The 19,037-nt window shown below is 40.7% G+C and overlaps 2 protein-coding genes across 3 annotated transcripts in view; both read right to left on the reverse strand.

Moving 5' to 3' along the window:
- Nucleotides 1-510: 510 nt before the first annotated feature.
- On the reverse strand, nt 511-4,962 carry ctsl.1 (cathepsin L.1). 2 transcript variants are annotated; one of them, XM_087780614.1, is made up of 9 exons: nt 4,798-4,962; nt 4,636-4,730; nt 3,957-4,099; nt 3,701-3,898; nt 3,454-3,645; nt 2,897-3,062; nt 2,735-2,840; nt 661-764; nt 511-593 (listed from the first exon to the last, which is right to left on the reverse strand). In XM_087780614.1, the coding sequence occupies exons 2-8, from the start codon at nt 4,727-4,729 to the stop codon at nt 665-667; spliced, it is 999 nt and encodes a 332-aa protein (XP_087636740.1). In that variant the 5' UTR covers nt 4,730; nt 4,798-4,962; the 3' UTR covers nt 511-593; nt 661-664. The 2 variants fall into 2 exon arrangements, with proteins under 2 accessions (XP_087636740.1, XP_087636739.1); XM_087780613.1 differs by having other exon boundaries at nt 511-764.
- Nucleotides 4,963-8,782: 3,820 nt separating this feature from the next.
- vgll2b (vestigial-like family member 2b) overlaps nt 8,783-19,037 on the reverse strand; it is an 11,513-nt gene continuing 1,258 nt past the window's right edge. Inside the window, exons 2-4 of the mRNA XM_087779918.1 lie at nt 17,298-17,631; nt 10,482-10,889; nt 8,783-9,929 (exon numbers count right to left, since the gene is read on the reverse strand). Of these exons, the coding sequence (XP_087636044.1) occupies nt 9,889-9,929; nt 10,482-10,889; nt 17,298-17,631 (783 nt within the window). The 3' untranslated portion in view covers nt 8,783-9,888. The remainder of the gene's footprint in view (nt 9,930-10,481; nt 10,890-17,297; nt 17,632-19,037) is intronic.

Genomic DNA, 19,037 nt, shown 5'->3' on the forward strand with positions numbered 1-19,037 from the left:
GCTCACAGGACTGCCATGTTGCTTTCTCAAACAACATGGCAGTCCTGTGTTGATCATAATCATGATCTGAGGCGGCGTGGGTCGACAAGCCTCGAACGCTTCCCATCAAAAGCCGTGGGAAGCGCTCGGAAGGCCACATAATCATCACATGTGATTTGGGCCTCTAGGCAAACGAAGCAGACATGTGTGTCTCCTCTTCAGGGAGTCTTCGTGCACACATGGTTCACTTCAAAATTCATTCGCCATCATTACATTCCACTGTCAGGAGCTTTCTCGCTGAGTTGAAAAAGGAGGAAGTGCGGCGGGTGCTTCCCGCCTTTATAGGAAGTGGACTGCCCCCTGCTGGGTGGCGAGTTCATTAAGCTTTCTCAGAGACGAGGCGGTGCCTCGGGGTAAACCAATAGCGAAGCCGTTAGAGGGCGGAGCACCAATGACGTAATTTGTAACGTTCTTGGAAACTAAGTGCTTTAATTAAAAACAAACAATAAAGAACAAACAAAAAACACAAGAGTGTGTGAACAGTTTTATTCTATTCCACACACAACAAACAGAATCTGTGCAGGAAGCGTCTCTGCGTCCGATTCCCGTTTGTTCTGCAAATAAAAGAAGCAGAAAATTAGCTGAAAGGTTTTTCCAAAGCGTCGTCGACGAGTGTTTTACCTTCTCAGACCAGAGGGTAACTCGCCGCCGTCACGATGCCACACTGGTTGTTCTGGTTCCTGCTCATCATGATGTAGCCCTTGGTGCCCCAGTCCAGACCCCAGCTGAGGAACACACACTTTAACTGAGGAACACACACTTTAACTGAGGAACACACACTTTAACTGAGGAACACACACTTTAACTGAGGAACACACACTTTAACTGAGGAACACACACTTCAGCTGAGGAACACACACTTTAACTGAGGAACACACACTTCAGCTGAGGAACACACATTTTAACTGAGGAACACACACTTTAACTGAGGAACACACACTTTAACTGAGGAACACACACTTTAACTGAGGATCACACACTTTAACTGAGGAACACACACTTTAACTGAGGAACACACACTTTAACTGAGGAACACACACTTCAGCTGAGGAACACACACTTTAACTGAGGAACACACACTTTAACTGAGGAATACACACTTTAACTGAGGAACACACACTTCAGCTGAGGAACACACACTTTAACTGAGGAACACACACTTCAGCTGAGGAACACACACTTTAACTGAGGAACACACACTTCAGCTGAGGAACACACACTTTAACTGAGGAACACACACTTTAACTGAGGAACACACACTTTAACTGAGGAACACACACTTTAACTGAGGAACACACACTTTAACTGAGGAACACACACTTTAACTGAGGAACACACACTTCAGCTGAGGAACACACACTTTAACTGAGGAACACACACTTTAACTGAGGAACACACACTTTAACTGAGGAACACACACTTTAACTGAGGAACACACACTTTAACTGAGGAACACACACTTCAGCTGAGGAACACACACTTTAACTGAGGAACGCACACTTTAACTGAGGAACACACACTTCAGCTGAGGAACACACACTTTAACTGAGGAACACACACTTTAACTGAGGAACACACACTTTAACTGAGGAACACACACTTTAACTGAGGAACACACACTTTAACTGAGGAACACACACTTTAACTGAGGAACACACACTTTAACTGAGGAACGCACACTTTAACTGAGGAACACACACTTCAGCTGAGGAACACACACTTTAACTGAGGAACACACACTTTAACTGAGGAACACACACTTTAACTGAGGAACACACACTTTAACTGAGGAACACACACTTTAACTGAGGAACACACACTTTAACTGAGGAACACACACTTTAACTGAGGAAAACACACTTTAACTGAGGAACACACACTTTAACTGAGGAACACACACTTTAACTGAGGAACACACACTTTAACTGAGGAACACACACTTTAACTGAGGAACACACACTTTAACTGAGGAATACACACTTTAACTGAGGAACACACACTTCAGCTGAGGAACACACACTTTAACTGAGGAACACACACTTCAGCTGAGGAACACACACTTTAACTGAGGAACACACACTTCAGCTGAGGAACACACACTTTAACTGAGGAACACACACTTTAACTGAGGAACACACACTTTAACTGAGGAACACACACTTTAACTGAGGAACACACACTTTAACTGAGGAACACACACTTCAGCTGAGGAACACACACTTTAACTGAGGAACACACACTTCAGCTGAGGAACACACACTTTAACTGAGGAACACACACTTTAACTGAGGAACACACACTTTAACTGAGGAACACACACTTTAACTGAGGAACACACACTTTAACTGAGGAACACACACTACCTAACCTAACCTGTCGTTGTATCTTTGAATCTTTCTTTGGAAAGTTTCTTCAGAAACGAATCCAAATAGAATCTTCACCGTCAGGAAGTCGCTACGATCAACTCAAGTCAACGAAGCCAAAAGTCCACGAACACTTCTGTGAGTCATGGACGGCGAGGAGGAAAAGACGAGAGTGCAGACGCGGTGGAATGATACGAAGAGTTGAAGATTTACGATCAGAAATATGAGAGAGAACATCTGGTTAAAGGTGATAATAATGCAGCTACAGTTTTGAATCTTCTTCTGAAAGTCTTGACTCTCCACGAACAAACATCTAACATCCTGGTCCTCACCTGTTCTTCACCAGCCAGTAGTCCTTCCCGGCCTGCGTGCCGTAGCCGACGGCCAGAACTCCGTGGTCCAGTTCGGTGCTGCTGCACTGAGGCTCGTTGTAGACGCCTGCAGACGAGTGTGTCAGGACGGAGTCATGGGTCGAGGGTCTCTGGGGGGCTCACCGGAGTGGTACAGCTGGAAGGAGATGTGGGAGGCGTCGATGCCGACGGACACGGGTCCCACGGTGGCCACGGCCTCCTTCAGGGCGTCCTCGTCGCCCTGCTTCACGTCCACGTAGCCGGTGCACTTGGCTCCGATGGTGTCGGGTTTGAACCTGCAGTCTCCGTCCTGAGGGCGAGGACACGTCAAGTGGACCCTTCACAGTCAAGAGATCTCCAGGATCTCCTGGGTTCGTCCCGGGTGCCTCCCAGTTGAACATTCATTCAAGACTCCACCAGATTAGCTAAAACACTTTCACCAGATCGGAGGGTCCGGACAACCTTCATGGAAGGTCCCAGTCCTAAGCTACCTCCAAGTACTGTCTTCAGTACCGGCTCTGGTTCCAAGTGAACCGAGCCGGTACTGAACATGTGACTGAAGACTCTGAGACTCAAAACACGGTAGACGAAGCAGACAAACAGAAGAACGTCTGAAATAAAAGACTCTACGAGATCCAGACGTCTTTGTTCCTGGTCTGGGATGAACGAGTCCATCAGGAGTTAAACGTCTCAGGTCTTACCTCGGCCTCATAAGGGTAGGACTCCTCCGTGTCGATGCCTCCGTTGCTCTTGATGTACTTGAAGGCGTTGTCCATCAAACCTCCGTTGCAGCCTTCGTTCCCGAAGTCTCCGGAGCAGTCGACGAGCTGCTGCTCGCTCAGGGACACCAGCTTCCCGGTCTTCCTGAAGTGCTGACCCTCCAGAGAGCCGGTCTGCAACACCAGAGTCAGGAACCTTCTCAACCCTGGACCAGAGCGTGGGACTCACGGTGCTGAAGGCCCAGCAGGAGCCGCACTGCCCCTGGTCCTTGACGTCGGTCACGTAGCCCTTGTCCCTCCAGTCCACGGTGTCGGGGAGTCCGGCCACTCGTGGCGAGCGCAGGAAGCTGGACCCGTCTCGAGGCGCCGAGGCGTTGAACTTACGCAGACATCCCACCGTCACCAGCCGCCTGTACTCCTCGTTTTCCTGTCAGAAGAAAGGTTTCCATCACGTCGTCTCGACGGCGACGGCGGCTTCTTCGTACCAGGTCGGCGAAGTGGGTCATGCCGAGGCGGTAGGACTTCAGGCCCTGGTCGGCCAGGACGTTGTGGATCAGAACAAACTTGCGGTTGTCGAGCCAGACCTTCATGCGCTGAACCTCCTCGGACGGAGAGTTGTAGGACTTTCCTGCCGCAGAACAACCAGGTTCTCAGACAGAAACACATCTGACCCGATCCAGACGCCGCCTCTTGTTGTAAAGAATAAAGTTCTACCTAATCTGAAGATGCTCCTCAAGAACTGAGGTCAACGATTAGAACGAAGACCAACAATCAGAACCAATGATGAAGACGTTGAAGGACAAACATCATGGATTTATAATCCATTTAATATCACGACGCGAGGATTTTCTTCAAGGGTTGGAAACAAAAACATCCTTAAATTCAGAGCAAAACTGAAGCGTTTGCAGTGAAAATAATCTGATCAGAGATTAACTTGAATCTACGTCGTCTTGAGATTCAACTTCAAGGCTTTAAAAAACATACATTTACCATCTTTTTGATTTTCTTCCCTGTTGGTTCATGATTGCAGAATCAATAACGTTATTAAATCATTGATCTTTTTGTAAGTGTGTCTCACACTTCAGATCCGACACACACCTCGTCTGCACAACACACACGGACACGAGGTCACAGACGACCTTCAACCCTTGAACGTCTTCTCACCGAACTTGAGCTTCCAGGCGTGGAACTCCAGGTCCTCCAGGGAGAGCGAGTCGCTCAGAGCCAGCAGGGCAGCGAGAGCCAGAAGAAGCTTCATCCTGAGAGGGAAGCGAGAGTGTGTGAGAGAGTGTGTGTGTGTGTGTGTGCGAGTGTGTGTGAGCTCACCTGTCTCCTCGTCTCAGCAGGTGATAGTCCGTCAAGCGTCCTGCGGTCCTTATAAAGCTCACCTTTACGAGCGCAGGCGCGTCGGTCAGATGACGGTCAGCTGCTGCTGCTGCTGCTGCTGCTGCTGCTGCTGCTGCTGCTGCTGCTGCTGCTGTTGCATCAACGACCGTAAACTTCCCAGAATCATCTTCTTCTCATGAAACCGAGAGTGTTGAGAAATCTGGGGAGTTTCTGAAGAAGGAGAAGAACCGTGAGTCCTGGACGTCTGGGAACATGAGGGACTTGACGCTGCTGCCCCTGCGACCCCAGAGCCCGTGATGTTCTTCAGGTTTTCATGAAGAAGTTTTATTGTTTAAGTTATTAACACTTTATTCACACTTTCTTCACTTGAAGGTCACAATGTTCTCAACATTTCTAGTCACCAAACTGAGAAATGTTTCTTTAACTGAACCAGTTTGAGTTTAATGCAAAAATAAATCATGAAAACTCGAAAGAAAAGAAGCAAAAACAACAAGTCAAGAGTCAAACATCAACAGAAATCATTTGATTTGTTTTACGACCTTCAGGTTCAAAGGTCATCCTCTCACTCAGTCATCATGACACAGTTTTTTGTCGGGTCACGAGACGAGCGTCTGAGATCAGCGTTTTCTTCTTGACGGGAAGAAAAGTTTGTTGAAAACTAAGAGTGTATTTTCACTTCCTGTCTGAACTTCTGCACAAAGAACACGAACGAGATGTGATTCTTCAGACGGCAGGGGGCGCTATGTTCGTGTCTCTAACGTTAACGTATCTAAAGAATGAGTTTTGATCGTAACTCTTATATATATATTTACGTAACTTTCTCCTCGTGACTCACTAAAGATCGGATGCAGTAAAACGCAGTAAACTGCACGAGGTCAAAGGTCAACTGCTGCTGTGCTAGAAGTGAGTTTACGAGAGAGATTGTGGCAATAAATGCTTTTATTGTTTGCTCAGTTAAAAGTACAAGTTGTGAAGCAGCAAGAAAATGAAAGGATTTATTCGCATGTTTTTAGGTAACATAATATTTCTGCGTCTGATTTTCTTTTAAAATTCATAAAATATATTTTTAATAGTATTTGGAAACTAAACAAATGATGATCCTGATACATGACAATTATTTACAGAAATGCTTTATATAAAAGTCTTTCTTTTCGAAAACTTTCTCACTTAAAACTTTAAAATCAATAAATGCAGAGACAATACAAATAAAAAGTACTTACTTACAATAATTCCATAAACGCTGCAGTTACTGCTCCCTCCACGAGGGGGCAGCACTATCACAGGAGAACTGTTTTTAGTTTTTAATGAAACATTAACAGGAAATGAAAGATACTGACGATAAATACTTGAACTGTCGTAAATACTTTGATTTATGATTATATTGCAGCCGTTCTTTGACTTCAGTCAACAGATTCAATGTTGTGTGTTTTATTGTTCGTTTGTTCTCATGTGTTGCTTCTTAAATATAAATATAAATATCTATGTGTGTGAAGAACGTTGTACTTCAGTGACGTCACAATCTTTCATTGTATTTATCAAAAAAATGTATCTATTTTGAAAAATCGAATTCCAAATTTTGAACTTCGTTTTAGGAAATCATTTAATTTAATACTTTCGATATTTAAAGGAGGAATTTTCGTTTTTTAATCATTTTATAATTTTTTCTTTAATAATAATTTAATTTATTAATTATTATTTAATTATTATTTAATTATTTAAATTTAATATTTTCAAAATTAATTCATCATTATTTCAACAGAGTTTGATGTTTTGATTCCAATAAATCGAAAACTCAACCTTTTAACTGTCAGTATTTTGAATGTTATGTAAAAACATGTGTTTCTGTGGATCAAAGCTCTGATGCTTCAGATGAAGCTTCATGAAACACTATCTTCTCTGGTGTCACAGATGCTTCAAACCTTCTTGTGACGGCGCCACCTACTGACCCCTGACACCATCGCCAGCTGAGACACGACGTCAGACACAGTATCTCGTCGGGGTCAGGGGTCAGGGCTGCAGGTATCATCTGATGATCAATAACGACGACCGGCGTCTGGTGACACATGACTGACAGTCTAGAAAGGCGCTATATAAATAGAGATTATTATTATTATTATTATTATTATTCATCACTCGTTCACTTTATAGGCGACAAAGTGTGAATTCTGACGGATCCGTGAGTGACGAGTGTTGATGAACATGTGACCCTCGATCGTCAGCGAACAAAACATTCCAAACACAAGAATAATAACAAAAACAACAACAACAAAAACAAAATCAACAACAACAACAACAACAAACGTTTTTACTTCTTTCTCCTAAAATTATTATCTTTATTATCTTTGATTTGGTCTCAACTCTTTACTCCATTACATCCATTCAACCAGATATTAGTTTTATTAGCTGCACTATTAGCTTTATAAACTGCACTATTAGCTTTATTAGCTGCACTATTAGCTTTATAAACTGCACTATTAGCTTTATAAACTGCACTATTAGCTTTATTAGCTGCACTATTAGCTTTATAAACTGCACTATTAGCTTTATAAACTGCACTATTAGCTTTATTAGCTGCACTATTAGCTTTATTAGCTGAACTATTAGCTTTATAAGCTGCACTATTAGCTTTATTAGCTGCGCTATTAGCTTTATTAGCTGCACTATTAGCTTCATTAGCTGCTCTTTTAGCTTTATTAGCTGCTCTTTTAGCTTTATTAGCTGCACTATTAGCTTTATTGGCTGCACTATTAGCTTTATAAGCTGCACTATTAGCTTTATTAGCTGCACTATTAGCTTTATAAGCTGCACTATTAGCTTTATTAGCTGCACTATTAGCTTTATAAGCTGCACTATTAGCTTTATAAGCTGCACTATTAGCTTCATTAGCTGCTCTTTTAGCTTTATTAGCTACTCTTTTAGCTTTATTAGCTGCACTATTAGCTTTATTAGCTGCACTATTAGCTTCATTAGCTGCTCTTTTAGCTTTATTAGCTGCACTATTAGCTTTAAAGGCTGCACTATTAGCTGTATAAGCTGCACTATTAGCTTTATTAGCTTCCCTATTAGCTTTATAAGCTGCACTATTAGCTTTATTAGCTTTATAAGCTGCACTATTAGCTTTATAAGCTGCACTATTAGCTTTATTAGTTGCGCTATTAGCTTTATTAGCTGCCCTATTAGCTTTATAAGCTGCACTATTAGCTTTATAAGCTGCACTATTAGCTTTATTAGCTGCGCTATTAGCTTTATTAGCTGCACTATTAGCTTCATTAGCTGCTCTTTTAGCTTTATCAGCTGCTCTTTTAGCTTTATTAGCTGCACTATTAGCTTTATTAGCTGCACTATTAGCTTCATTAGCTGCTCTTTTAGCTTTATTAGCTGCACTATTAGCTTGATTTTAGTTCAAAATAACCAGTGAAATATATCAATACTTTCTGTGTTATTTGAAGAAAACAATATTTTTACATGTTCTATGTTATTTTATATTGTTTCAAGACAATTACTCTTAATATTTTGCATTAAATACTATCTATATATCTATATACTGTATATATGTTTCTTCCACCTGGACGACCCCTGACCTCACTGTGTGGCTCCTGCAGAGATTCTTTCAGCTTCATTAGTATTTAATAATAATAATAATAATGTCAACTTTAACGTTATTCCTTGAATAAGACAAAATATAAATTCATCAATTATATTCCCGACATGTTTAATGTTCTAAAGAGAAGAAGACTCTCGAAGACAAACGCACAAACTCACACACAAACACACACACAAACACACAAACACACACACAAACACACAAACACACACACAAACACACACACAAACACACACACAATCACAAACATCATCTCCAGAACGAACATAAACTCCACGACTGACATGTTGAAGAAAATCATGACTTTTATTTCATTTGATTTATTACGTATTTATTCTTGAGTCGTTTGCTGAGGTCAAAGGTCAGCTTTGACAAGAAAACTTTCGATCAAAATTTCAAAACAAAACAAAATCTTCAACCAGTTCAACACAAAGCGAAGAACTTTTTTATCGACACAATCATCGTCGACACTTTATCGTCGACAACATTCAACGTTATTTTGAATCATTAAAGATTATTTTGACATGATTTCTGAGGATAAATGTTTCTAGTTTTAAACTGAAGCTTCGATGATGAACGTTCGTCAATAATAGTCGTTAAAAATATATTTTATTTTATTCTCAAACACTGTTTGTTCTGACATGTGTCGGTGAAGCTTCATGAAACAGTGTCTTTGTTTACATACACGTCACTCTCTGATCCAGAATCTATTATATTAACACAAACTCTTGTGAAAACAGAGAGCGCCACCTACTGACCTCTCAACGTATGACGCTGTTTCATGAAGCTTCACCGACACGTTTCTGAGAAAAAAGTTTTCTTTGCTGGTTCTGAAGCCATGATTTGATAGAGTTTACATCAGTTCATGAAGCTTCATGAAGCGTCATCTTCCTCGAGCGCCATCTAGTGGTTTCTGAACAAAGTGTGTCGCAGCTTCTGAAGATCACAGCGCCACCTGCTGACCTCACAGTGTAGATGAGGCTTCATGAAGCTTCCATACAATAATCTGCTCGTTCATGATTAAAAACTCCCAAGAATAAATAAAAACAACAACAACAACGATGATGCTCCGTGATGTCACATCCTGTTTCAAAACATTTCCACAAAGAAACACCAATAAATAGATTGTCTCGTCTCCGAGAGGAAACGTGGATCAACAAACATCTGGAGAGAATCCTGCTTCCATCCCTCCGTCCCTCCGCTATCCCCCTGTTCCCCCGATCCGTCTATTGTGAGCCCGTCGGTCCAAACGGGTCAGCGCCGCTCACGCCAGGTTCCGAGCGGCAGCAGGAGAGTCCATGGAAGCCTCCAGAGATTAGTGGCTCACATCCTTATCTCCACGGTGCACACTGGTCCACCTGGAGCGGGGCCGGAGGAGGGCGGGGGGGCGGTGAGGGGACACGCTTCCACGGGGGTCCGGACTAATTGGATCTGCTAATGGCTGGTCAGAGCGACTGAAGGGCTGTTCAGAACCAGTAGAGCTCCTTCCCTTTCTTGTGCTGCAGGCCTGAGAGAGAGAAGAACAATCAGACTCCAACACAGGTTGTCATGGAGTCTCTTCTGCCAAACATCCTCTTTATCTCCGAGAAACATGTTTGTTCGCTGTGAGCCGGAGCTTCATGACGACATCATTGAAGCTCTTCCTTCTCTCTCCACCTTCTGAAGAGGTTTGTCTTTATTCTGCTGCAGATTAATCTTATTTAACTCTTATTTAAAGTCAAGGAAACGATTGTGTCGCCATCTGGCTCCACAAACATTCTGAAGGATGATTCGCTACTAATACTGAACCCGTGGTTCCTCGACTTATCACGGTTCCGACACAGAACACACAACAACACACAACAACACACACCTCACTTATGGTGCAACACAACACTGAACTCCCATGATGCCTCACCGATCTACACACTGACGTCTGATTGGTCGAAACAAAACTGTGTTTCTACGTCTACGTGGTCAAAAAGTCGTCCGCAGCTGTGATTGGTTGCTGGGCGGCAAAGCATGATGGGAGCTCATGTCACGGAGACGACGCCTCAGACCCGAGGGAGGTCCTGCTCACCTGCGTCCATGTTCAGGGCCACCTCGCCCGCAGGAAGCAGACCGGGCCAGGCGGCGCCGGGCTCCAGCTTGCTGACCTCGTAGTGGCTCTGCAGGGCGGGCAGGTGAGCGGGTCGCACCGAGGACACCAGCAAGGGTCCGTAGTGGGGCTCCAGGGCGGAGGGAGAGTACAGTTCGTGGAGGGGCCTCGGGGGCCCGTAAGGCTGGGCCTGAGGGTACCCCCAGCTGTCGGGCGCGTGAGGGTGATGGTGGTGGTGCGGGTGCGGGTGAGCCAGACCCGGGTGCAGTCCTGAGGCGTACGGGTCCATGAAGGAAGGGGTCTCACCGTGGGACCGGCTCTGGGGCGAGGAGTAGCTGCTGTCCCAGAAGGACGGGGGGAAGCTTCGCCGGCTGCCGGGGGAGGGCGTGTCTGCGGGAGGAAGAGGCGGGGCCTGTCAGTCCCGTGCTAGCATTAGCATTAGCATTAGTGTCAATCAACAGAGATCCTTCAAATATGTTTGACCTTTGACCCTGAGCCTTGCGTGTCGCACAGACTGAAAGTTCAAGACTTGAATCTTCATTAAAACACAATGTTTAACATTGTGTTGACGACACAGAAACATCACATGATCAAGTCTTGGTAAAGTACTACTGTGTAGAGTGTTGGTAAAGTACTACTGTGTAGAGTGTTGGTAAAGTACTACTGTGTAGAGTGTTGGTAAAGTACTACTGTGTAGAGTGTTGGTAAAGTACTACTGTGTAGAGTGTTGGTAAAGTACTACTGTGTAGAGTGTTGGTAAAGTACTACTGTGTAGAGTGTTGGTAAAGTACTACTGTGTAGAGTGTTGGTAAAGTACTACTGTGTAGAGTCAAATATTTATATTTCTTTCTGATAGTTTAAATCTCTAAAATATCTTGTTAGATTCAAGTTCTTTGTAAGTGTTTACAAACCAAAATTGTTCATAACTTTAAATGTACACTTGTATTAAACTTTAACATTTATAAAGTGATATAAATAACTATACAATTAAACTTATAAATGAATTATTTGTGCACGCGACAGACTGGCCTCCTGTCCAGGGTGTCCCTCACCTCTGACCTGAATAAACTGGGACCAGCTCCGTGACCCCCATAAGGTATTACGTCGCAATGAAATGATTTATTAAATCAAATTCAATATTTTTGACAAGCTTTGGTTTTCTTTTCTGCCTCAGAGTCTGTGACTTTGGGATTTGAACCCATAACTCTATGATCTGAGACAACTCAGAGTTGAGCTTCAGGTGTAACATGTAACATAGATGTTAGATGGTAGAAAGTAGATGGTAGAGAGTAGATGTTAGAGAGTAGATGGTAGAGAGTAGATGGTAGAGAGTAGATGTTAGAGAGTAGATGGTAGAGAGTAGATGGTAGAGAGTAGATGGTAGAGAGTAGATGGTAGAGAGTAGATGGTAGGTGTTAGAGAGTAGATGGTAGGTGTTAGAAAGTAGATGGTTGAGAGTAGATGGTAGAGAGTAGATGTTAGATGGTAGAGAGTAGATGTTAGATGGTAGAGAGTAGATGGTAGAGAGTAGATGGTAGGTGTTAGAGAGTAGATGGTAGGTGTTAGAGAGTAGATGGTAGGTGTTAGAAAGTAGATGGTTGAGAGTAGATGGTAGAGAGTAGATGTTAGATGGTAGAGAGTAGATGTTAGATGGTAGAGAGTAGATGGTAGAGAGTAGATGGTAGGTGTTAGAGAGTAGATGGTAGGTGTTAGAGAGTAGATGGTAGGTGTTAGAGAGTAGATGGTAGGTGTTAGAGAGTAGATGGTTGAGAGTAGATGGTAGATGGTAGAGAGTAGATGTTAGATGGTAGAGAGTAGATGGTAGAGAGTAGATGGTAGGTGTTAGAGAGTAGATGTTAGATGGTAGAGAGTAGATGGTAGAGAGTAGATGGTAGGTGTTAGAGAGTAGATGGTAGGTGTTAGAGAGTAGATGGTAGGTGTTAGAGAGTAGATGGTAGGTGTTAGAAAGTAGATGGTTGAGAGTAGATGGTAGAGAGTAGATGTTAGATGGTAGAGAGTAGATGTTAGATGGTAGAGAGTAGATGGTAGAGAGTAGATGGTAGGTGTTAGAGAGTAGATGGTAGGTGTTAGAGAGTAGATGGTAGGTGTTAGAGAGTAGATGGTAGGTGTTAGAGAGTAGATGGTAGAGAGTAGATGGTAGGTGTTAGAGAGTAGATGGTAGGTGTTAGAAAGTAGATGGTAGGTGTTAGAAAGTAGATGGTAGGTGTTAGAAAGTAGATGGTAGGTGTTAGAAAGTAGATGGTAGATGGTAGAGAGTAGATGGTAGAGAGTAGATGGTAGAGAGTAGATGTTAGATGGTAGAGAGTAGATGGTAGAGAGTAGATGGTAGAGAGTAGATGTTAGATGGTAGAGAGTAGATGGTAGAGTAGATGTTAGATGGTAGAGAGTAGAGAGTAGGTGTTAAAGAGTAGATGTTAGGTGTTGGTAGATGTCGCTCACATGACTTCCCTGGATGTCTGTCTGGTTGCATCATGCTGTCACACAACAACCACGGAAATAAACCTGAGCACATGGACATGAGGGATGAAAGAGAGACTTCCCTGCATCAGGCTCTATATAAGGACGCCGGCCTGACCTCGCCGTTAAATCACTCCTGTGGTGACACGTCTCACTCTCTCCTGAACGTCTTACAACATGGTCGCCCCACAACCCTGACCCTGCCCCCCCTCACCTGTTGTTTTCTCAGCCCCCCCTCTTCTTCACGCCCTTGAGGGAATGTCGGGGCGCCGTTATATGTTTTCAGCGAGACCTTTATATTTAGATATTCTCTGAAAAACGACACCAGGAGACCCCCCCCCCCCCCCAGCACACAGACCCGGGTCTGCAGCCACAGACCGGCGACCATTGTGGGGCGAGAGAGTCTGAAGGGGATACGAGGCTGAGGGCTTACGCTGCTTTTAAACTTAGCATCTGTTGTGGGGCAGGACCAGGAAGGAAGACCAACCACTGGACCACGAAAGACGTGAATTCAAGACGGTCGTCCTTCACCTCCGACAACAAAATGTCTTCTTGTCTTTTATATGAAAAGAAGTCGAAGCAAAAAGGTTTCAGGTATTTTATGTTTGATCCAGACTTTAGCAAAGTAACAACAAACTGTTTGGTTTAAAAGTTTGAAAATGGTAAGAATTCGTTTTAAACCACTAGTTAAGATAATATATTCCTTTATTTGTTTGAGTTTAAGGTTTTTACAGTAGTTACAGTAGAAACATTAAAAGATAATAACATACTAATAAAAACAATTATAAATAATAAGTATTGAACTTCATTTCACACTCGTATTTGAATCTTTTTTTACAGACGTAAACATGAGTCAGTGAACACATCACGAGAGGATGAAAATAAAACTTGTAAACGTTAAATGAAGTATTTGAGCTTGAATTATACATGAATCAATGACGTTAAATATTCTTCTCAGACGAGTCTTAAATCAGCAGCAACTCTCGTCATTTTCTCAAGTTGCCAACAGCTCCTGAACCTTGTGACCTTTGACCTCCTCACCCCGGCCTCTCCATAACAGTTTCTTCAAGCTCTGCCTCGCATCAGATCACCTGTGTCAGGTGTCGCTGAGCAACTCTTGACAAAACATGTGATCTTCCTTCACTTATGGAGGTTTGTGTCAGTATTTAAAGATGTAACTACACAGTTGAAGTATTAATATGAACGACACGTATATATTTATCAAGCATTAATATGAACAACACGTATATATTTATCAAGTATTAATATGAACGACACGTATATATTTATCAAGTATTAATATGAACGACACGTATATATTTATCAAGTATTAATATGAACGACACGTATATATTTATCAAGTATGAAAATTATCTTATATATTTATCAAGTATTAAAATGAACAACACGTATATATTTATCAAGTATTAATATGAACGGCACCTATATATATATCAAGAATGACTATGAACTTATATATCTATGAAGTATTAATATGAACGACACGTATATATCTATCAAGCATGAATATGAACGACAAGTATATATCTATCAAGTATGAATATAAACGACAAGTATATATCTATCAAGTATGAATATGAACGACACGTATATATTTATCAAGTATGAATATAAACGACAAGTATATATCTATCAAGTATGAATATAAACGACAAGTATATATCTATCAAGTATGAATATGAACGACACATATATATTTATCAAGTATGAATATGAACGACACGTATATATTTATCAAGTATGAATATAAACGACAAGTATATATCTATCAAGTATGAATATAAACGACAAGTATATATCTATCAAGTATGAATATGAACGACACATATATATTTATCAAGAATGAATATGAACAACACGTATATATTTATGAAGTAAGAATATGAACGACAAGTATATATCTATTAAGTATGAATATAAACGACAAGTATATATCTATCAAGTATAAATATAAACGACAAGTATATATCTATCAAGTACGAATACAAACGACAAGTATCTATTTATCAAGTATAAATATGAACGACACGTATATATTTATCAAGTATTAATATGAACGTATATATTTTTTAAATATTCATATGAACGACACGTATATATCTATCAAGTATGAATATAAACGACACGTATATATCTATCAAGTATGAATATAAACGACACGTATATATCTATCAAGTATGAATATAAACGACACGTATATATCTATCAAGTATGAATATAAACGACACGTATATATCTATCAAGTATGAATATAAACGACAAGTATCTATTTATCAAGTATGAATATGAACGACACGTATATATCTATCAAGTATGAATATAAACGACAAGTATCTATTTATCAAGTATGAATATGAACGACACGTATATATCTATCAAGTATGAATATAAACGACACGTATATATCTATCAAGTATGAATATAAACGACGCGTATATATTTATCAAGTACGAATATAAACGACAAGTATCTATTTATCAAGCATGAATATGAACGACACGTATATATTTATCAAGTACGAATATAAACGACACCTATATATTTATCAAGTATGAATATGGATATGTATATATTTATCAAGTATGAAAATGAACGACACGTATATATTTATCAAGTACAAATATGAACGACACGTATATATCTATCAAGTATGAATATAAACGACGCGTATATATTTATCAAGTATGAATATGAACGACACGTATATATTTATCAAGTATGAATATGAACGACACGTATATATTTATCAAGTACAAATATGAACGACACGTATATATCTATCAAGTATGAATATAAACGACGCGTATATATTTATCAAGTACAAATATGAACGACACGTATATATCTATCAAGTATGAATATAAACGACGCGTATATATTTATCAAGTATGAATATGAACGACACGTATATATCTATCAAGTATGAATATGAACGACACGTATATATATATCAAGTATGAATATGAACGCTTGTATATATTTATCAAGTATGAATATGAACGACACGTATATATCTATCAAGTATGAATATGAACGACACGTATATATCTATCAAGTATGAATATGAACGCTTGTATATATTTATCAAGTATGAATATGAACGACACGTATATATCTATCAAGTATGAATATGAACGCTCGTATATATTTATGTAGTATAAATATAAACGATACGTGATATTTATCAAGTATGAATATGAACGACACGTATATATTTATCAAGTACAAATATAAATGACACGTATATATATTTATCAATTAAGAATATAAACAAGACATATATATATTTATCAAGTATGAATATAAACGCTACGTAATATGAACATATATATCTATCAAGTACGAATATGAATGACACGTATATTTTTATCAAGTATGAATATAAACAACACGTATATATTTATCAAGATTGAATATGAATGACCATGAATCATCTGAGCCTAGACAGTAATATCTGCATCTTATCTTAGTTAATACACGTTAATACAAGTTAATACACGTTAATACAAGTTAATACACGTTAATACAAGTTAATAAAAGTTAATACAAGTTAATACACGTTAATACAAGTTAATAAAAGTTAATACACGTTAATACAAGTTAATAAAAGTTAATACAAGTTAACACAAGCTAACACAAGTTAATACAAGTTAATAAAAGTTAATACAAGTTAACACAAGCTAACACAAGTTAACACAAGCTAACACAAGTTAACACAAGTTAATACAAGTTATACAAGTTAATAAAAGTTAATACAAGTTAATACAAGTTAACACAAGTTAATACAACGTAATAAAAGTTAACACAAGTTAATACAAGTTAATACAAGTTATACAAGTTAATAAAAGTTAATACAAGTTAATACAAGTTAACACAAGTTAATAAAACGTAATAAAAGTTAACACAAGTTAATACAAGTTATACAAGTTAATAAAAGTTAATACAAGTTAATACAAGTTAACACAAGTTAATAAAACGTAATAAAAGTTAATACAAGTTATACAAGTTAATAAAAGTTAATACAAGTTAATACAAGTTAACACAAGTTAATAAAACGTAATAAAAGTTAACACAAGTTAATACAAGTTAATAAAAGTTAATACAAGTTAATACGAGTTAACACAAGTTAATAAAACGTAATAAAAGTTAACACAAGTTAATAAAAGTTAATAAAAGTTAATAAAAAGTTAATAAAAGTTAATACAAGTTAATACAAGTTAATACAAGTTAACAACTTTGTTCAAACGGTTCAAACCAGCAGAAGAAGCAGATGATAATCTCAGGTCAGGTAAAACTCACCTGGACTCCGAGGCTCCGCCGCTCGTCTCTTGCCCTCCCCGTCCATGTAGGAGCTCAGAGCTCTGGAGAAATGTTCGTCCACGACGCTGCTGATGTCGCCCTGGTAGTAGGTGAAGAGGACGCAGCGCGAGGTCAGGTACTCCGCCTCGGGAGACCCCCGCTTGTCCTTGGGAGCCTCCTCCGTGCGCGCGGCTGCAGGCGTGTACGAGGAAGAGGAGGATGAAGCTGTAGATGAGGACGAGGAGGAAGAGCCCGGGACCCCAGACATGCCCTCGGGACCCCTGGAGGTGTCCATGAGATCCCGGCAGTGAGGAGAGGTCAGAGCCGCGGGAGCCTGAAGGAGATCAGGAGGTGTTAGAACAACAGACAAGAACCTGCAGAAGATCAGGAGGTGTTAGAACAACAGACAAGAACCTACAGGAGATCAGGAGGTGTGAGAACAACAGACAAGAACCTGCAGAAGATCAGGAGGTGTGAGAACAACAGACAAGAACCAGCAGAAGATCAGGAGGTGTTAGAACAACAGACAAGAACCTGCAGGAGATCAGGAGGTGTTAGAACAACAGACAAGAACCTGCAGAAGATCAGGAGGTCTTAGAACAACAGACAAGAACCTGCAGGAAATCAGGAGGTCTTAGAACAACAGACAAGAACCTGCAGATCAGGAGGTGTTAGAACAACAGACAAGAACCTGCAGAAGATCAGGAGATGTTAGAACAACAGACAAGAACCTGCAGAAGATCAGGAGGTGTTAGAACAACAGACAAGAACCTGCAGAAGATCAGGAGGTGTGAGAACAACAGACAAGAACCTGCAGAAGATCAGGAGGTGTTAGGACAACAGACAAGAACCTGCAGGAGATCAGGAGGTGTTAGAACAACAGACAAGAACCTGCAAAAGATCAGGAGGTGTTAGGACAACAGACAAGAACCTGCAGAAGATCAGGAGGTGTTAGGACAACAGACAAGAACCTGCAGGAGATCAGGAGGTGTTAGAACAACAGACAAGAACCTGCAAAAGATCAGGAGGTGTTAGGACAACAGACAAGAACCTGCAGGAGTTCAGGAGGTGTTAAAACAACAGACAAGAACCTGCAGGAGATCAGGAGTTGAGGAGGTGTTAGAACAACGGACAAGAACCTGCAGGAGTTCAGGAGGTGTTAGAACAACAGACAAAAACCAGCAGGAGTGCAGGAGGTGTTAAAACAACAGACAAGAACCTGCAGGAGATCAGGAGGTGTTAGAACAACAGACAAAAACCAGCAGGAGTGCAGGAGGTGTTAGAACAACAGACAATAACCTGCAGGAGTTCAGGAGGTGTTAGAACAACGGACAAGAACCTGCAGGAGTGCAGGAGGTGTTAGAACAACAGACAATAACCTGCAGGAAATCAGGAGATGTTAGAACAACAGACAAGAACCTGCAGGAGATCAGGAGGTGTTAGAACAACAGACAAGAACCTGCAGGAGATCAGGAGGTGTTAGAACAACAGACAATAACCTGCAGGAAATCAGGAGATGTTAGAACAACAGACAAGAACCTGCAGGAGATCAGGAGGTGTTAGAACAACAGACAAGAACCTGCAGGAGATCAGGAGGTGTTAGGACAACAGACAAGAACCTGCAGGAGATCAGGAGGTGTTAGAACAACAGACAAGAACCTGCAGGAAATCAGGAGGTGTTAGAACAACAGACAAAAACCAGCAGGAGATCAGGAGGTGTTAGAACAACAGACAAGAACC

Source organism: Callionymus lyra, chromosome 18, assembly GCF_982586985.1.
Source record: "Callionymus lyra chromosome 18, fCalLyr1.hap1.1, whole genome shotgun sequence".
NCBI classification, from domain to species: Eukaryota; Metazoa; Chordata; class Actinopteri; order Syngnathiformes; family Callionymidae; genus Callionymus; species Callionymus lyra.

Coding starts and splice junctions, on each gene's coding strand:
- ctsl.1 (XM_087780614.1), bottom strand. CDS start 4,729: ATGAAGCTTCTTCTGGCTCTCGCTGCCCTGCTGGCTCTGAGCGACTCG. Junction 4,100..4,635: donor CGCCTGGAAGCTCAAGTTCG/GTGAGAAGACGT, acceptor GTTCTGCGGCAG/GAAAGTCCTACAACTCTCCG. Junction 3,063..3,453: donor CCTACCCTTATGAGGCCGAG/GTAAGACCTGAG, acceptor CCTCGCCCTCAG/GACGGAGACTGCAGGTTCAA.